At 45.4% G+C, this 19582-nt stretch overlaps 2 protein-coding genes across 3 annotated transcripts; one reads left to right on the top strand and one right to left on the bottom strand.

Moving 5' to 3' along the window:
- The first annotated feature begins 1498 nt into the window (after window positions 1-1498).
- PCNX4 (pecanex 4) lies at window positions 1499-13568 on the top strand. 2 transcript variants are annotated; one of them, XM_053475345.1, is made up of 12 exons: window positions 1499-1539; window positions 3360-3391; window positions 4670-5398; window positions 5485-5664; window positions 5770-6281; window positions 6788-6888; window positions 7427-7549; window positions 7701-8064; window positions 9562-9665; window positions 10103-11151; window positions 11271-11457; window positions 12970-13568. In XM_053475345.1, exons 3-12 carry the CDS (start codon window positions 4710-4712, stop codon window positions 13219-13221), a joined length of 3561 nt encoding a protein of 1186 aa, XP_053331320.1. In that variant the 5' UTR covers window positions 1499-1539; window positions 3360-3391; window positions 4670-4709; the 3' UTR covers window positions 13222-13568. The 2 variants fall into 2 exon arrangements, with proteins under 2 accessions (XP_053331320.1, XP_053331321.1); XM_053475346.1 differs by lacking the exon at window positions 1499-1539 and adding an exon at window positions 2924-3164.
- A 724-nt stretch (window positions 13569-14292) lies between these two features.
- On the bottom strand, window positions 14293-19195 carry DHRS7 (dehydrogenase/reductase 7). Its single transcript, XM_053474806.1, has 7 exons — window positions 18982-19195; window positions 17740-17892; window positions 16563-16669; window positions 16238-16477; window positions 15745-15867; window positions 14949-15164; window positions 14293-14840 (listed from the first exon to the last, which is right to left on the bottom strand). The coding sequence occupies exons 1-7, from the start codon at window positions 19112-19114 to the stop codon at window positions 14802-14804; spliced, it is 1011 nt and encodes a 336-aa protein (XP_053330781.1). The 5' UTR covers window positions 19115-19195; the 3' UTR covers window positions 14293-14801.
- Window positions 19196-19582: the final 387 nt, after the last annotated feature.

Raw genomic sequence — 19582 nt, 5'->3', positions numbered from 1 at the left:
ATATAAACACTTTTATTCCGGGGGGGTCGGCTAATGTAGCCCCCCCACTTTGTTTACGATCACAAAGGAATCAAGGACACGTATAATTCACTTTCTTTGTCGGATACCCCCGTGGCCCTCTATTATGACCATAATAACTAAACGACACCGGTAAAGAAAGGCTTCGTCTCGCCCCGTGAGATATTAGCCTATTTTGTAACAATAACATTGTATCTGGTGAGCCGGTCACAAAGCGAAGATGCGACGGAACCAATTCCTTGGGATTAAAAAGCCGTCGTTATGCAAGATTTTTCTTTCTATTCTTTTCTCCGTTCTCGTCATTCCTTTTTTTTTTTCCGTATGGGGAAAAAAACAAGGGGAGGAAAAAAAAAAAGACCCCCGTATAAGAATTATGACATGAAGCTAGTCCAGAGGCAGATCGGGTGGTCGCTGGCTGGGGTGGCTCCCTGCTTGCAAGGAAAAGGAGTCAGAGTTACTATGTGTGGATTGCCGGCCGGCAGCCACGGGCGCAGAGATATTCACGATCTGATACTTGGGACAGGGTCACCGGTGGCTTCCCACACGGGGTTAATATCATTCTATTTTGTTTTTATAATAGGTTTATTAACCGGAAGCGACTGGTTTGGGAAACTATGGGATAAGAGAACGGCCAGCGGTAACGTTATCATCGGGGAGGAATTGTATTAAGAAAAAGGGGATTTTGGAACCGGGGAGGGCAGCTTGAACCCCGTCCTGCCACCGAGGGTCAGATAGCGGGGTTGTGATCGCTCTGTGCCCGCTGTGGGTCTCGGGACATCAGTGTGGACACGTTACGTGGCCCCGGACCTTCTGGGTGCTGCTATGACACACCAGCCATGTTTTGGTTCGGCTTGGAGCCTCACATACCCCTGAGTGAGGTCTGTTTCAGTGGGGCCAAGAGCTCTCAGATACCCCTGAGCGGGGTCTGTTGGGTGCAGGCTAAGAGCTCTGATACCCCTGAGTCCGGCTACAAGCCCCATGTCTAGAACTCCTAGCTCTCTGATACCCCAAGGTAGGGTGTTTTTCAGTGGGGCTAAGAACTCTCAGATGCCCCTGAGTGGGGTCTGTTTCGATGCGGCTAAGAACTCCAATACCCCCTGAGTGAGGTCTGTTTCAGTGGGGGATAAGAGCTCTGATACCCCTGAGTGGGGTGTGTTTCAGTGGGGCTAAGAGCTCTGATACCCCTGAGTGGGGTCTGTTTCGATGCCGCTAAGAGCTCTGATACCCCTGAGTGGGGTCTGTTTCAGTGGGGGTAAGAGCCCCATGTCTAGGTCTGCCAGCTCCCTGATACCCCTGGGTAGGGTGGGTTTCAGTGAGCCCCTAAGCCCCAGCTCTGATACCCCTCAGAGGGGTCAGTGTGTTTCAGCGCCATCTCTACCCACAGCGAGCTTCGGATTAAGGTGCGCGCTCCCGTGACTGATATCGCGCGCTCCGGCTCCCCCCCCCCCACGTGCCGGGAGCGCGCAGCTCTCTGTACCGAAGGTGGGGGGAGGAGGAGGATGAGGAGCGAATGGATTCCGGGTGAGTGACGGCGGGGAGAGGCCTAAACAATACCCGCAGCCCGGGCATGGCGACCACTGGGGGCCCAGGGGCCAACACTGGCGCCCGTTAACCCTTTCCCTGCCACTGGGAGCCGTGCAGGTCCCCCGGTAGGGACAGGGATACTCGGGTGTACTGGCACCGTGTCAGGGGGGGTAAGAAGCTGGTACGGGGGGCAGAAAGTGGCCCTATCAATCAATAGGGGCTTATGGCATGCAAGGTCCCGGGGTCCCTGGGCAACTAATGTGATTATTAATATTATTTATATCAATCTCTTCATATAACTCATTATTATTATTATTATTATTGTGATTGTTATTATTGTTATTGTTATCATTAACTTTTATTTATTTATTGTTGCTGCTCTATTTACCACAAGTTACAATGTAGTAGTTGTTACGTGTCACCACCACCTGATAATCGGTGTTTATAGTGAATTCACCGCAAACTGAACCTCCTAATATATCCAAATACCCCCCCAGCCCCAGCCGGGGCGCCCTGTTCTACGATACAGGGCTCCTTTACCAGTAGTATTGCTTCTGTTTCTTGGGGTACAGAGCGACACCCCGTATGTAGATGTTGGGGCTGCCGGGGCTAATTGTACCTCTTTGCACAGCCCGTGGCTGAAATGAGACGACGTCTACTGTCACAAGAGCGTGTCCGTCCGCGTGGCTCTAAGCGCAAGCCCCCCAAACCCAGTGGCCCCTGTTGGCCTTCTACAAACTCACCAGGTTCATTCACTCATTGATGATTCGTCTTCAGGAGGCGGCTGGGTTCAAAGGTTTGGGGTCACAAGGAGATTTCTGGCTGTAACAGAATTACAAACGGGCTTCTGACCATCAATTAAACTTTTAAACTTAAACTTGGATCAGCGAACACCACGTGCCATTGGAGCGCAGGAGTGATGGGAGTGATAAAGGGCCATTGGAGCGCAGGAGTGATGGGAGTGATAAAGGGCCATTGGAGCGCAGGAGTGATGGGAGTGATAAAGGGCCATTGGAGCACAGGAGTGATGGGAGTGATAAAGGGCCATTGGAACACAGGAGTGATGGGAGTGATAAAGGGCCATTGGAACACAGGAGTGATGGGAGTGATAATGGGCCATTGGAACACAGGAGTGATGGGAGTGATAAAGGGCCATTGGAACCCAGGAGTGATGGGAGTGATAATGGGCCATTGGAACACAGGAGTGATGGGAGTGATAAAGGGCCATTGGAGCACAGGAGCATGAAAAAGTCTCTGTTTCATGTTATTTTAATGGACAAAATGTGGTTTCTTTCAAAAACAAGGAAAGTTCCAAGTGACCCCAAACTTTTGAATAGTAGCATGAATGTGTGTGTAAATATAGATATATATGCGTATATGTGTGTGTATGTATATATGTATATGTGCGGTGTGTGTGTTATGTTGTGGCTCTCACCGGTAACCTGGTGTCCGTGTTTGACGTTGCTAACCTTTACAATCACTACGGGAACGGAAACACCTTTCAGAAACCTGATTCTAAGACTTTGGGGAGTGGAGGAAAAAGAACCTTTTAGTTACAAAAACCAAGATAAAATTGGATCTTTTGCATTTATTTTGCTCCAAGAGCTTACAGCTAAATCAAGGTATGTTTTACTCAAAAAAATTAAAAAAAAACCCTCTTTTTTTTTTTTTATTTATTTTGTTGCCTCAATTAACGCCTTTCTGTTTCCAAACAAAATAAAAAGATTCTAAACAATTATGTTACAAAATAAAATTACTTCTGATTTTAAAGGGATTTCTCCATTAATTCTTTTATTTTTTTCTTTGTTTCCATACAGGACATCCCAAACCCGTGATGCTAAAGCAGGAGGTAAAACCATTCATTTGACTGTTAATAGATGGAATGTAAGGACCTTTTACTTTACTGAGAGGGTGGTAGATGAGTAGAACAGCCTCCCAGCAGAAGTGGTAGAGGGTAATACAGCGAAGGGATTAAACACGCATGGGATAGACATACGGCTCCTGAACCTAAGACGAGACCAACCACTGATTAAGGTTTGAGTCTTTACAACGGGGGCCGGATGGGGGCCGATCTGCCGGCAGGTATGGAGCGTTCTTTCTCTGCCTCTGTTCTCCTGTTTACGTTTTTCTGCGATTTCCCCAAAGAATTAACATTTCCCCGGCTTGAGACTTCCTCGCCTGCTGTAACCGGCAGAGCGCTCTCTGTGTCCGTCTGTTTTCGTCTTTGACTCCGTAGTTTCGGGGTTTGTCGTTCGTTTAAATCATGAAATTTTGCTGGAGGTTTTTTTTTTTTAAAAAAATTACAAATTTGAATGTAATTAAAAACGTTATTTCGTTTCTAATTCCAATTCTTTCTCTTATTAAATACGATATATTATAATTATATAGAATATAAAGAACTTGGAATTCTAGCTATCTTCTGATTGGCTGGAATCACCGGGGGGGGCAGAGTTACGTTTTTATGTCAGAATTCACTATTACGCTCTGCTTTGTGTTATAAACGCAGATTACTGCCCTTTACAAAATCTTTAAAGGACCCAATTTGGACTGTTTTTTGTATTTGTATTCAGGGGAGGGCTGGCACTCCTTGCAACCCCCCCACCCTGTACTACACACATTTTACACACTCACACTCATACTAACACTCGCTCGATTACACATTTACACAACCATGTTAACACACACATTTACTAACAGACACATTTAAACATTCACACTCATGCTTACACACACACACATACATACACACACACATGCTAACATGCACACTTACACATAACACTCATGCTAGCACACTCACATATACACATAACGCTGATGCTAACACGCTCATATTTACACATACACACTCATGCTAACACACACTCATAATAACACACACTTACACATACACGCTCATAACAACACACACACGCTCATAACAACACACACACTCATAACAACACACACTTACACATACACGCTCACATTTACACATACACATTCATGCTAACACACACTCATAATAACACACACTCATGCTAACACACTCACATTTACACATACGCACTCATGCTCACACATGCACATTCATTTGTTGTGGCCCCTGTCTGTGTGTTTGTATATTTAATGTCGTTATCACTTGTAGGTACACAATGATCCCGCGTCAGGACGTCTGATTGAGGAGGATGGGTCCTGATGTCCCTCTGCTAAATAATTACAAACAAGAATTCTTCTGGAAGCGTTTTCCGCAGACGGTTCTCGGGGGTCCTCGCTTCAAATTGGGGTACAGCGCCCCTCCGTACGTTTACATTAACCAGGTCATCCTATTTCTCACGCCATGGCTCTTGGGAGGATTGGGCACGGTGCTGTACGAGCTCCGCGTCCTGGAGGACTATTACGCGGCCGCGCTCTCGGGGGGATCGATGCTGATCGCGGCGTTCACCGTCCAACTTCTCAATCTATATGCAAGGCGCAAGACGTCAACCGTGGAAAGACTGCAGACCCGAAGCCCCCTCACCGATGAAGACGAGTACGACTTTTCCAGCTGTTTCGACCCAGAAACCGTGAAATTCATCGTCCCGGGCAAGAGGTTCGCAGCCAACCTGGTGTTCCATTGCGTGGTGGCCGGCGTGACGTGCGGTCTGGGGACGTGGTATCTGCTTCCCGACCGACTGCAGAAGCTCTACGGCAACGTCGGCGGAACCGTTATGCTGTTTATATTCGGGTGGGTGACCGTTTGTATCGGGGAGTATTCTTTAATCGTCAGCTCGGCCCCGGAGACGGCCACGTTTCAAGCCCAGGACGCGTATGAGATCACGGCGCTTCTCAGACCCGTGTATATCTTGGCTTTTGTGGCGGTTGATCTGGCGCACAGGTGAGTTCTACCGGATATCCGTTAAATCTCCCCTAAAACTATTCGCGTCGATTTCGTTACATCTTACCGACTTCTCGTCTTTTTAGGTTTGCGGCTGCCGCACCGGCCCTATTATGGGCCAATCAGGTCCTGCACGTCGTATTTCTGTTCTTACCCTTCCTGTGGGCTTTGGGGGTCCTGCCTCCTCTGGATGCTCTCCTTCTTTGGGGGCTGGAACAAGCGCTGGAGTTCGTCTTGGGAGGATCACCGATGTCAACTAATTTAAGGTAAAAAAAAAAAAAAAAATACAGATTTGAATTCATTTGCTCCTGCAAAAATTCCAAATTCTCATTCAGTATCTTGGAGCGTTCATTCTTTCGCCTCTTTTCCAGATTGCTAATAACATTCATCGTATCCTCCGGGGTAACCATATCCGCCTATTTCATTCCCAATTCTCTGGGCTTGGTCCTGTTCGTGACCGGTTTTGGGGTCATACTCAGCGTCGACGTGGCCGAGATCGGCGTTTTCATCAAGCGCCTTTTCGAGAGACGCGGACGTGCCGAGAAATCAGACGCTTCCCCCGATTCCTTCCGCCGGCCGACGAGTTGGAAGGAGCCTCTCTTTTACGTCGCGGTTCTGATTCTAGCTCTCTCGGAAGCCGGCCTGATACATTATTTCTGCTTTTCCGCCTATTCGTTACGAAGCCCGCAGGCCGCTGTGGGGTATTGTCTGATGGTCATTTTAGTTTTTCTCTGGGTTCTCGGAGAGATTCAGGGTGCTTATCTCCTGGGGATCGTAAGGAATCCCTTCTTCCAGAACGACATCCGGACTTTAAACGTGTTCATGAAGAAACAGGGCAGGTTGCAGAAAGCCGCGGCCGCCAGGAGGATTTTACTCACTCTGGGTAAGAAACGGTTAAATGCTTTATGACTATAACGTGAACATGGCAGCTAGTGGTGGGTTTATGAAATTATTTTAAAGACTCCTGATGCCCCTCTTTCCTCCTCTGATGCCCCTCTTTCCTCCCCTGATGCCCCTCTTTCCTCCCCTGATGCCCCTCTTTCATCCACTGATGCTCTCTCTCTCCTTACCCGATGCCCTCTCTTTCCTACTCTAATGCCCCCTCTATCCTCCCCTGATGCCCCTTTCTCTTCCCCCTGATGCCCTCTCTCCTACTCTAATGCCCCCTCTATCCTCCCCTGATGCCCCTCTTTTGCTGGGTATGAGGGTATCGCAGGGTTCTCCAGCCCAAACCCCCCCAAAATGCCTATAGAAATATCACAAAATATGGCCGAAGAACGATACTGAACTACACAGAGACCTTTGTGAATTATTCTTCTGTCCACGTAAATTACAAATAATAATTTATCATCTTGGGGCAAAAGTAACACTTTCCCACCTTTTCCCCAGTGTCTCCTTTCGCTATGGTAGCGTATCTCTCGCTGGATACTTCATTGTACAATCTCCATTCGGTATCCGTTTCCGTCGGAATCACCAGAGCCTACAGAACGGTAACTTATCTTTATCTTTATCGAGGAAGAGGGAACGATCCTGAACGACTCCAAGGCCTTTCTTATCACTCAGACTTTTTCTTAAAAGGAAAAATATTGCAAAAACTACCATTGTAAAGTTTGGGGTCACTCCTGTTTCAGTGGCCCTTTATCACTCCCATCACTCCTGTGCTCCAATGGCCCTTTATCACTCCCATCACTCCTGTGCTCCAATGGCCCTTTATCACTCCCATCACTCCTGTGTTCCAATGGCCCTTTATCACTCCTATGTTCCAATGGCCCTTTATCACTCCCATCACTCCTGTGTTCCAATAGCCCTTTATCACTCCCATCACTCCTGTGTTCCAATGGCCCTTTATCACTCCCATCACTCCTGTGTTCCAATGGCCCTTTATCACTCCCATCACTCCTGTGTTCCAATGGCCCTTTATCACTCCCATCACTCCTGTGCTCCAATGGACCTTTATCACTCCCATCACTCCTGTGCTCCAATGGCCCTTTATCACTCCCATCACTCCTGTGTGTATTTTTTCTTTAGATCTGGCAGAATACAGAGAACGCCGTGGTCGAGATGGCGGCCGTGTCCATAATTCAGTGTCTGGTGTTTAACACAAACCTATGGTGGAACACGAACCTGGATACAGGAATCCGACTTCTCCTGGTAGGTAAACCGTCCTCTCTCGCGCTCCCGCTCTCGCTCTCCTCTCTTGCTCTCCTCTCTCGCTCTCTGCCGAAGCTAATGGTGGGATTTTTAGCGGGGATTTTCATCGACCTTGGTCAACATTTGACTTTGGATGAATTTTCTCCTTCAGGTTGGGATTATACGCGACAGACTGTGCCAGTTGGTGCCAAAGCTTCAGTTTGCCGTCACCGTCCTCCTGACCTCTTGGACGGAGAAAAAACAGCGGCGTAAATCAACGACTAGTTTGATCACCATGAACGTCGTGTTGTTCCCGCTGGTGCTGGCCTTTGTGGTGGTCTCTGCCGCGCTGTCCTCGCCGTTACTCGCGCTCTTCACCCTCCCGGTGTTTCTGGTGGGATTCCCCAGGCCTGTTCGGAGCTGGCCGGGGGCTGTTGGTGCCGCAGCCTGCGTCTGCCCCGACACCGTGTACTACGAACAAATGGTCCCGGGTTTAGCCGCTGCCTTGCAGTCCGCATTCGCCTCGGGTAGTTTAGGTAGGTTATGAACCGATGGGAACTATGTATGGTTTTCTTCTTAAGCATAAACCTCAGCATATACCCCCTCCAGCGCTGTGTACATTAATAACCCCCTCTCCAGCACTGTATACAGTAATGTCGATGACAAAAACCTGGTTTTATCTTATTTTCCCCCAGTAAACTCCCTTTATCTGCAGACCTGGAGCCGCCGTTGCTGTCAGTCATGTGATATTTTGGGTGACTCTCCCGGCTCAAACACCACACTGAGCTGATGCTTTATGGCAACACTAATGAAGTCCGTTCCGCCATAGACTTTCATCAGTCAGAGTCAACGTATTTTATGTAATACAATTTTTTGGGAAATGCTGGGATTTCCCCTTTATCTCAGTTCCTCTCTTTGTATCGAGTTCCAGCACATTCTGTTTAAACCGAGATTCCCCGCGTATCCCTGCTTTGCAACAGTTTTGTAACCTCTGTCATTAACCCTTTGTTAATACTCTCTACGAAACATACGGGCTTTAGCAGCACAGCGATGAGGGTCCTGTTCTGACTGGGGATGCGTACGGGGGTCTCGCAGGCTGTATGTGTATATATATATATATATATATATATATATATATATATAGCGCCGTCTCCTGATGTCTCTCATTGCCGGTATATCTATTATCGCGTGCGTTCTGTTCTCCGAGGGACTGCTCGTACCGCCCGTGGTTCATGTAAATAGGACATACGGCACTGTCTGCTTTGCTTTTGTTTCCATGGCGTGTTGTCATAGCACAGGCATAAAGCGTGACGATCAGACGGCTCGTGTTACCCCGCCGTGTACTGCATGTGAAGAATGTCCGTGGATTATATTACCGGAGCGCTGCTTAGTTCTTAGGGAGAGTTTAAACGCCAAGCCGAAGCGAGCGACCGGTGGAGTTGGTGACGACTACCCAACCGAGTGGGACTCACCGGCGTGAGCTCAGCTTCGGCGTATGGAGAACGACACTCAAGCTGCTCTGTCGATTCTGAAAAAAGTTCTCAAACTCGACAAAAATCAGCTGGAGAAAAGGCGTTGTTGGCCCAAAGTTGCTCAAACTTTTTGTAAATCAGATGGGCCAACTTGGCGAACGTCAATAGAGCTTCAGTTTAACACAACTGAGTGGGAACTCCACGCTCAGCTCGCCTCTTTAGTGAATACAAGTGCCTCACTGCAGTTTGCGGTACCTCAATCACCCCAGAATTTTTTTAATTTTTTGTTTTTTAATTAGTTACAAAAATGAAACAATAAACAAACATAAAAGGGGCTTATTTCGGTGTAATTGCTTGTATACGTAATATTACAAAATGTTCAAACAATTGCAAGAAATTACAGGTTGCTGAAAATGATATTGAATATATTAGTAAAATGTTTCCTATATTTTTTAAATCTTAAATTTAGTTGCTTTTTTATTTTAAAGAATCATTAATATAAAAAGTGCTGTGGATTATTTTTTGCAAAAATATAAATATATATTTTTGTGTGTTTTGCAGGTCTGGTTAAAGCTGGATCCCACTATCTGTGCCGTTTTCAGGATCGGCTGATATGGGTGCTCGTCCTGGAAAGAGGGTATACGTATTGCTGCATTAATGTCAAGGTAAAAATGTAAAGAAAAAGTTAAAAGATGGAATGTTACATTAAATATATTATTATTATTAATGTATTTATATTCATGTTATTTAATTTATTTATATTCATTAAATTAATATTATTTATATTTAGTTCATATTATTTATATTTAATATTTATATTGATTTAATTTAATATTTATATTTATTGAATTCATATTATTTATATTTTACTTTTCTTCTCATCCTTGATTTCCTAATCGATTAACTTAACTTGTCGTTAGAAAGTAGCAAATAAATCTATGGTCTTTAAACCTTCTCCTCCTCCTCCCCATTTTCAGCACAATTTATAAAAAGTTAAGAAATATTCCAAAAGAGACCAGATTTTTACTAGTTCTGTAGAATTCCATTTACAAACGTATTGTATTTTAGAACTCATTGTGAATTGTTTTTTGTAACGGACCAGGGACTGGAGTTGCAGGAGACCTCCTGCCACACGGCTGAGGCTCGGAGAGTAGACGAAGTCTTTGAAATGGCGTTCGAACAAGCGGACAACATGGGCCGACTTGCCATGAACCACCACTTCGGGAACATCTTGATGCCGTGCACCGTTGTTCCGGTTAGGGTGTATTCCGACGCTAGGAACATACTGTCCGGAATCATTGATTCCCATGATAATTTAAAGCAATTCAAAGATGATTTCGTCAAAGTTCTTTTGTGGGTGCTCATACAGTCCTGTTACAAAAAGTCTAAAGCACAAAGAGGGTCAACGGCGGAGCAAAATGAGGACCACCACCTCCCCTTACCAGACAAGCACAGCGCAAGGAAGGGGTCCCGCACTGCCGACCAGAACGACGACGAAGAGGATGGTGAAAGCCTCCAGGAAGGCGGCTTCGATGAATGGTCCGACGACGATATCTTTGATATTCTTCCACAAGCCAAGAAAACTGGAGTTAAGACGATTGTGACTTCGGCCGGCGATGGGATGTCCATCCCAGGCTGCGTCCAAACCCACCACGTAGAGAGCTACATCGAGCAAGACGTAGCCGTCGACAAACTATATTCCGTGGTGGGATTCGGTCTTCCTGCAACCGACAAGGGACAGCAAACCCGCGTGGAACGTCTTAGTATGGTGCCATTCAACAGTTCCTACTCAAAGTTTCTCAGCGTGCCTCGAGACTGGATCTTGGTGTCCTTATCTAATTTAAGGACGGGTGAGATGAGGCAGATGTTTCCCACGGACTGGTACGAGTTTGTCCTGTCTCGGCTTGATCTCCATCACCTGGAGGAGAAGCCTTCAGTGGCGCGCGAGGAAATGACCAAAGACGAGCCGCTGAGAGACCTTTACGTTAAAGCAGCGGCGTCCGTGTTCTTTGCCTTGTTCGGGACGGATAATTCCACCCCTAGCGCCGCGTGGCTGTTTAGGGCATACCTAGGCGGCATCCCGTGGTCTATCTCCATGGACTGGTTAACCGGGAAACCGGAATTATTTCAACTCGCGCTCAAAGCTTTCAGGTAAGAGAGGCACTCGGTGTAACAACATCGCGCATGTATACACCGATACGAGATTTACGTTGAGGTTTAAGGTTCGGGAAGACTTTAAGGCTCACCATGAGTCTCCCTTTGACCTTTAGGTACACGTTTAAGCTAATGGTTGATAAGGCAAGTCTGGGTCCGGTAGAAGACTTCAAGGAGCTCATCAATTACTTCGAGGAGTATGAGAACGACTGGTACATTGGCTTAGTATCGGACGTCGAGTGGCAGCAGGCTGTCTTACGGGAGAAGCCGTACCTTTTTTCTCTCGGTCACGACCCAAGTATGGTAAGTAACGGATATCGTAACGCTTTAAATCCTCTGCTTTGGGGTTTATTTTGGTAATTAAAGGGGAATTCTACCGAAGACCTGTCCAAATAACATAGCGCAGGGTATCTTCTCAAAATCCGTGAGATTTTCTACGCGGTCCATGTGATTGGCTGATCTTAGTAGATGTGAAATCATTTTCCGACGACAGGGGGAAGTAAATCTCCGTAGCGCTCACCGCGTTCTGAGAAGGAACCCAAGTGAAAAGCAAACAGGAAGTGGAAGGTGTTTTGAGAAATTGCTTCCCACGTGCCCCTGATAGAAGAATACACTAAAACATACATTTTCTTACTTTTGATACAATTATTTTGCGATGGATTGTAGAAACTGAGTCTTTTTACAGTCAGACTGAAGCGCTAACATGCCTGACACGGTAACTGATACAGCTAGGGAAGGTCTGATGTCTTTGCATCTGATGTAAGTTGAGCAACCTCGGTGTCTTGAGCAATAGCTAAAAAGAAGAGACCTCTGAGGTTTCTGCATGCTGTAAAGATAGCGTTATAGTTATTGCAGACGATAAACTGAGAAAATGATGTCATACTCTTAGAAGAGCCGCCTGTAATCTGCTCGCGGGGAGATAATCGCGCTTGGAGAATAAGTAACTACTTTATACAGGGCAAAGTTTGTTAAGGCGAGTAACTGATTTCTGATAATTCAACGAAAACCTTCAGGGCAGAAATGAGTCCCGAGAAAGTTTCACATACTGGTGTTTTTATAAAAAATATTATTCAAATTACGTGCGGATTTCTCTGAGCGACCTCACCAGTCACTCGCTGGCTCCACAATGAGATGTCCAAGGCACGGATTTGGAGCGAAAACATAGGATGTTATTACATGTATAGTACATATTATATACTGTTATATATATAGTACATACAGCGCTACGGAATTTGATGGCGCTATATAGAACAATAAATAATATTATATACTGTTATATTATAATGTATAGTATATATTATATAGTGCTATAATATATATACTATATATCATATACTGTTATAATATATATATATATATAGTACATATATAGTATATATTATATATAAAGTATATATTATATATACAGTATGTTATATATATATATATAGTATATATTATATACTGTTATATATATATATAGTACATAGTATATACTGCTATATATATATATATATATATAGTACATATTATATATACAGTATGTTATATATATAGTATATATTATATACAGTTTGTTATATATATAGTATATATTATATACTGTTATGTTATATATATAGTATATATTATATACTGTTGTTGTAACATATAGTATATATTATATACTGTTGTAATATATATAGTATATATAATATACTGTAATATTATATATATATATATATATATATATATATTAGTATAAATTATATACTGTTATGTTATATATATAGTATAAATTATATACTGTTATGTTATTTGGGCTCAGTAAATTCAGCCATTATCTCGTTTCTGTAGGGAGTGTACACCGGCAGAGTCCTCTCTCTTCAGGATCAGCTGGTCCAGGTCGGGAAGCTGAATGCGGAAGCCGTCCGCGGGCAGTGGGCGAATCTCTCGTGGGAACTCCTATACGCTACGAACGACGACGAAGAACGCTACAGCATCCAGGCTCACCCGGTGCTTTTACGAAACCTGACCGTGCAAGCGGCAGACCCTCCTCTGGGGTACCCGATTTACTCCTCCGGACCGATCCACGTGCCTTCCTATTAACCCTTCTGTTTCTGCACGTTCAGTGGGGGGAAACACCAAATTCTTGGACTTCCGCAACAGTAGATGCTAATTATGGCCGAAAACAATCAAAAACTCATTTTTTTAAAGCCAATAAATTGCCTGTACATAATCCTTACGATAATGGTTACCGTTAGCGCTACCTTTGAGTTGTATTTTTACCCGATACTGTAGCAATTGGACAGTTATTTATCAAACCGGCCGTCGCTCTCTCTATAAATGTGTTCACGGAACCCCGATTCACGCGTGACCACGTTTTATAGACTGTATTATATTTCTTTTTATAAACTATTCCCGTTTTGTATATTAAAGTCCGGTCAATTTTTGTACTTTTACCGTTTTCTTGATGTCCAGCCGGGGTGATTTGGTGAATCTGGGGGGGGCAAGAATTGTAATAACGTAGAAAAGGATCGAGAAAGGCAGCTACGGATTACATCGCCAGCGGCCGTAGACTACTTCATGGGGACTTTTCCCTTCGCGGTAATTTGCTTTATGCCCTAATGTGACATCATCAGCCGTATCCTGATATGCAGATAAGACCATGGGGTAAAGCGATAGTGAATACACCCTTTAACCTTATTTATTATATGACCTCGGTCCCTGTAGCTCATAGGTAATAGCCTGCTGGGCATTATGGGTGATCGAGCAGATTTGGCTTTATTCAGCCCAAAATCTTTTGGCACCTTAATAGCGAGCGGCTTCTGACTGGTCTCATAAACCAGTTTAACCCCTTAAGGAGAATGGGCGGTCCCTAAACCCATTGAAAACAATGCATTTTGAGCCCGTACATGTACGGGCTTTGTCATTAAGGGGTTAAGAATCTCTCTAGAAGGTCCAGTCCTTCCCTCTCTTCTGAATTTAACATTTTTACGTCTGAATGCAGACGCATTCCTTGTACTGTTCAAAGTCCAAAACGTTTCTTAGAATAATTTCGGTAATTTATCAGAGAACGCTAGTCATGTGACCCGTAGCAAGCACTGATAGGAAGCCGCCATAGCAGCAGAAAACATGTCTCCCAAGTTGCTTTATTGATCTTAAGCAATAAAACATTCAGAGGAAAGAATCGGCACATCTGCCAGCCTTTATTTGCTTAACATACCGGAGAGCGCAACAAGTAGTTGGTGGGACTGCAGCTTTAGTATTACTGATTATGTTTGGAGTGCAGTAGAGAACCGAAAGGTTGAGCCGAGTCGGGGCGCGATAATCAACAATGGCATGAACAGAGACCCCGAATAATGTCGGCAAACTCGTGAAGTGAATGATGCTTCGCCGATTGCCATATCAGCAGACTATCAGGAATTTTTGCTCTAATAAGATCATCTCAAAATAATGCTCCAGCCATCACCCAACAGCTATAACTTCTTTGTTATATACAATAAATATACATATTGACGCGTGGTTTGTATGTAACCCCGTCATACAGCAGGTAGGAGCTCCATTTTGTGTGTGACTAGGCACACGTGTGTCGCCGGACCATCTAGAGAACGGCCAGCGACCTCCGACTCCTTGAATAAGAGGTAAAGTTACTGGATCCGCGGTCCTGCGCGAAACGCTCTCATCCTTTATTTGGATTTCTTAGCGCAAAACGCTGCGTCTTCATCCTGAAATAATACAGATATTTAGGTATCCTAGATTCTTCAATCTACGCCGCAGCGCCCCGTTAACCCTTTAATGTCCGAGGCCGGATTAGATACGAAAGCCGCGCGTACCTCTCCGCGTTTGAAGCTCTCGATCCTTCGCCTGCCGATCTTCTCCGTGATCCAGCAGGCCCACGTCGGGAAGTACTGCCAGAGGTAGAACACGGCTAAAACCGGATGCTCCGAGATCCACGACTCGTTCAGATCGTTGGCGGCGGTCACCAGGATGAGGCGGGCGCAGCGCGCGGTCGGCATCTTGTAAGACTGGTCCGATTTTGGTTCAAATTTCTAAAAAAAATAAATAAAAAAAGTCAAGAAAATAGGGAGTCACTCAAAAAAACTTTAATAAATTTAGAACCTTGCCTTGCTGTGATTCTTGTATGTATCTTCACCTTGTGATGTATATAAAGTCTATCATAGGGGTATAAGTGAGTCCCAGAGTGCTCTGTGCCCTAAGGATTTTGCCCCCCCCCTTACTACCACCAGGGGCCATTAAATTTAATATATATATATATAATATATATATATATATATATTACATATATGTTTTATATATTATTACATATACCGGTATATTTTATATATTATTACATATATATTTGATATAATATTACATATATATTTGATATATTACATATTTTTTATATATTATTACATATACCGGTATATTTTATATATTATTACATATATATTTGATATAATATTACATATATATTTGATATAATATTACATATTTTTTATATATTATTACATATACCGGTATATTTTATATATTTTTACATATATATTTGACATAATATTACATATATATTTTATATATAAATTTCTATGATATATAAATATAGAAACTGTAACAGTGAGCGTTTACCTTGCCAACCACCTCCGTGAAGGCGTTCTCCACCACTTTGGACTGCACGGGACCCGGGCACGTGATGCTGACCGTTATATCCGGATAGCCGCCCAGTTCAATCCTGAGACTGTTGAAAAACCCCTGCAAAAAAATTTATAAAAAAAAAAAAAAAAAAAAAGAAGAAAATGTGAGCCGTTTAGCGGAGCTTCCCTTTTTAGCGGGGCCTTTAAAGAACCCGACTTCGGGAGCATTCTGCCAGTACACGGATATATTTGTGTGATGTAATATAGAAATCCAATGTCAGGACTTTCTACAACACAGCAGGACAGGTGGCAACTATGTAACAACACTTACTAGAGGATGATACAAATGTTACAAACAGAAGGGGGCAGAAATAGATTCACAGAAGACGCAACATTCTGTTATCCTTAAAAGTGTTCCAAAACAGAACCCATGGATACGTTTGAGCGCAAAGGGCAGGCTCAGCCAATAGGAGCAGGCCGGGATCTACCTGCAGCGCATGCTTGCTGGCGGCGTATCCCGTAGAGAGCGGCACTCCGATGAAGCCCGTCACGCTGCTGACGGTGATAACCTTCCCCTTCCTCCTCTCGATCATGTGTTCCAGGACACGCTTGGTCAGAGAGACCGTCCCCAGGTAATTGAGCTCCATGAGTTCCCGATAGACATCCAGCTCGGTGTCCACGAAGAGAGAGCGCTGCGAGCGGCCCCCGTTATTCACTAAGACATCGATCTGCAAGCAGAGGCTTTTAGAGGCGTGACCCTTTGGAGACGACGCGAGGTCTCCGAGTCCGGGGCACGGAACGTAAAGGACTCACTCGGCCGAAATGCTTGAGGACGGCGTCCGCGGCGGCCCCGTGCGACTCCGTCTGGGTCAGGTCGAGGGGCACGATCAGGACGTCTCTCTCCTCCAGGGCGCCGATCTCTGGAAACCAAATAATCCCATTTCACGGACCTCGGCCACAGGATCTTATCGCTGGGGGGGGGTCAGGGGAGGGTTTAATGTCAGTTTAATGTCACGGGGCAGCCCGCTTTGGGTGTTTTCATACGAATTATTTAAAAACGCCCAAAAAAAGGTCCTAGGGAGAAGCTGCAGTTCCTTGACTCTTCTGTGCACAGCCAGATCCGGGGGGCAATGCGTGTGTAAGTATGTTAGCGCGTGTGAGTGTAAGTATGTTAGCGTGTGTGTGTAAGTATGAGTATGTTAGCGCGTGTGAGTGTGTGTAAGGATGTTATCGCATGTGAGTGTAAGTATGTTAGCATGTGTGTGTAAGTATGAGTATGTTAGCGTGTGTGAGTGTAAGAATGTTAGCGTGTGTGTAAGTATGTTAGCGTGTGTGTGTAAGCATGTTAGTGTGTGTGTGTGTGTAAGTATGTTAGCGTGTGTGTGTAAGTATGTTAGCGTGTGTGTGTAAGTATGGTAGCGTGTGTGTGTGTGTAAGTATGGTAGCGTGCGTGTGTGTGTGTAAGTATGGTAGCGTGTGTGTGTGTGTGTAAGTATATTAGCGTGTGTAATTGTGTTAGCGTGCGTGTGTTTGAGTATGTTAGCATGTGTGTATGTGTAAGTATGTTATGGTGTGTGTCTGGGTATGTTATTGTGTCTAGTTGTGTTGGCATCTGAGTGTGTGTATGAGTGTCTGAGTACATTAGTGTGAGTGTCTGGGTGGGCGTGTCTAGTTGTGCTAGTGTGAGTTAGTATGCTGGAGTGCGAGTGTCTGGGTGCGCGTTAGTGTTGAATGTCTAATTGTGTCAGTGTCTGGATGCATGTTAGCGTTGAGTGTTAGTGTGGGTGTCGGGACATGTGAGTGTCGGGTTGTGTGAACGTGTGAGTGTCTGGATGTGCGGTTGTGTTAGTGTGTGTTGGCACGAGGCCAGGATCTGGATCCAACCCTGCTTCTGTCATCTAACAATTCTTTCCAATGAAACCCAACTCTAGAACCGGGGCGGAAAAACCAAACACACAGATCTAGGCGATTAAATAGAAGTAACTCTTACCCAAGCACTTCCGTTTCACTCTCTGCAATTCATTTTCCCTTCTGGAGGAGAGGATCAGCCGGGCGCCAAGTTTGGCCAACTGGTAAGATAATTCCTCCCCAATTCCGCTGGACGCCCCGGTCACCCACACAACGTTCCCACCGAGCTTACTTTCTGCGGAACACCAAGCGTTACACGTTAAACACAGAAACCTCTGCCGCAGACCGGCCCTTCTAGACTGCCCGTGAACACTCAAACCTTAATCAGTCGTTGGTCTCGTGTTAAACTCAGGAGCCGTATGTCTATCCCATGCGTGTTTAATACCCTCACTGTATTAACCTCTACCACCTCTGCTGGGAGGCTGTTCCACTTATCCACCACCCTCTCAGTAAAGTAAAACTTCCTTCCATAGCCTCTGAATTTTAATCTATATATTTGGAGGAATCCCTGTAACGTGACCGGCCCCCTGGCCCTCTCCTTTATCATTATTTAACGTCACATTTCCAGGCATAAAAGGAACGAAGTTCTGACTTTGCCGAGAGACCTTCGACGTTAATCAGCAGAACAGGCGGAGGGGGTAAAAGTACTTCTGTGATAGGCAAATGACATAAGTAGGGTAAAGTTTAATGGCTGAAAGGACACAGAAGTCTCCTCTTCGGCTGGATGAGAAGGAACCGGACAGATCGCTTGACAGCTTTTGTGTTTCGTTTATTATAAAAAGGATCACCAAACGACAGCGAAATAAACGACAAATTATTATTATTCCACATCCCCCCCCGAAGGTAAACACAGAATAATAATAATAATAAACACTAAATTCAAATAATGATAAATAACAATAAATTATTATTATTATTATTATTATTACATCCCCCCTCAGTAAGTCTCAAACTACTCATTCTAAACAACACCAAGAGAAGAGAGGGGGGGAGAGAGAGCTCCAGCACAGAGAGAGAGGGGGGGAGAGAGAGCTCCAGCACAGAGAGAGAGGGGGGGGGAGAGAGAGAGAGAGCTCCAGCACAGAGAAGGGGAGAGAGAGAGCTCCAGCAGAGAGAAGGGGAGAGAGAGCTCCAGCACAGAGAAGGGGAGAGAGAGAGCTCCAGCAGAGAGAGGGGGAGAGAGAGCTCCAGCACAGAGAAGGGGAGAGAGAGAGCTCCAGCAGAGAGAGGGGGAGAGAGAGAGCTCCAGCACAGAGAGAGAGGGGGGGGGAGCTCCAGCTGTTGTTTTCTCGGCCCCGGAGTCTGAGAATAAACCCCCGATTACCCGGGGAGTGTCCGAACCGTTCCGCCCACAGAAGGGTTAAATCCCCGTCCGCTCTCAGGAACCTGACAGACTGCAGCAGGATATAGAGAACCGCCAGAGCCGCCAGAGCCGCCAACACCGTCAGCGGATCCATAGCGAGCAGCTACTCCCACTCTCAGCACGCTCAGCAACCGGGCACTTCCTGTGTCAGACTCCGCCTCCTTACTGCCCCCTCCCCCGAGTCCTCCATGTTACTGCCTCCCATAACACTGTGCGAGCGTCAAGATGGCAGACCTGGGGGAGGGACCCGGCTCACAGGGGGAGGGACCCGGCTCACAGGGGGAGGGACCCGGCTCACAGGGGGAGGGACCCGGCTCACAGGGGGAGGGACCCGCCTCACAGGAGGAGGGACCCAGCGGGCAGGGGAGGGACGGCAGTGTACTCAGACAGCAAATAGAGGGGGAGTGTTCTCTGCTACGGATATTATCAGCTTTTATCTAATGCAGATCTTGTATCAGCGCAAGAACACCTTCACACATACTAACACACACATACTAACACACACATACTAACACACACATACTAACACACACACATACTAACACACACATACTAACACACA

Source organism: Spea bombifrons, chromosome 9 (assembly GCF_027358695.1).
Source record: "Spea bombifrons isolate aSpeBom1 chromosome 9, aSpeBom1.2.pri, whole genome shotgun sequence".
Taxonomy (NCBI): domain Eukaryota; kingdom Metazoa; phylum Chordata; class Amphibia; order Anura; family Pelobatidae; genus Spea; species Spea bombifrons.
Note: the sequence above shows the minus strand (reverse complement) of the source record. Positions and strands in the feature narration are given on the sequence as shown.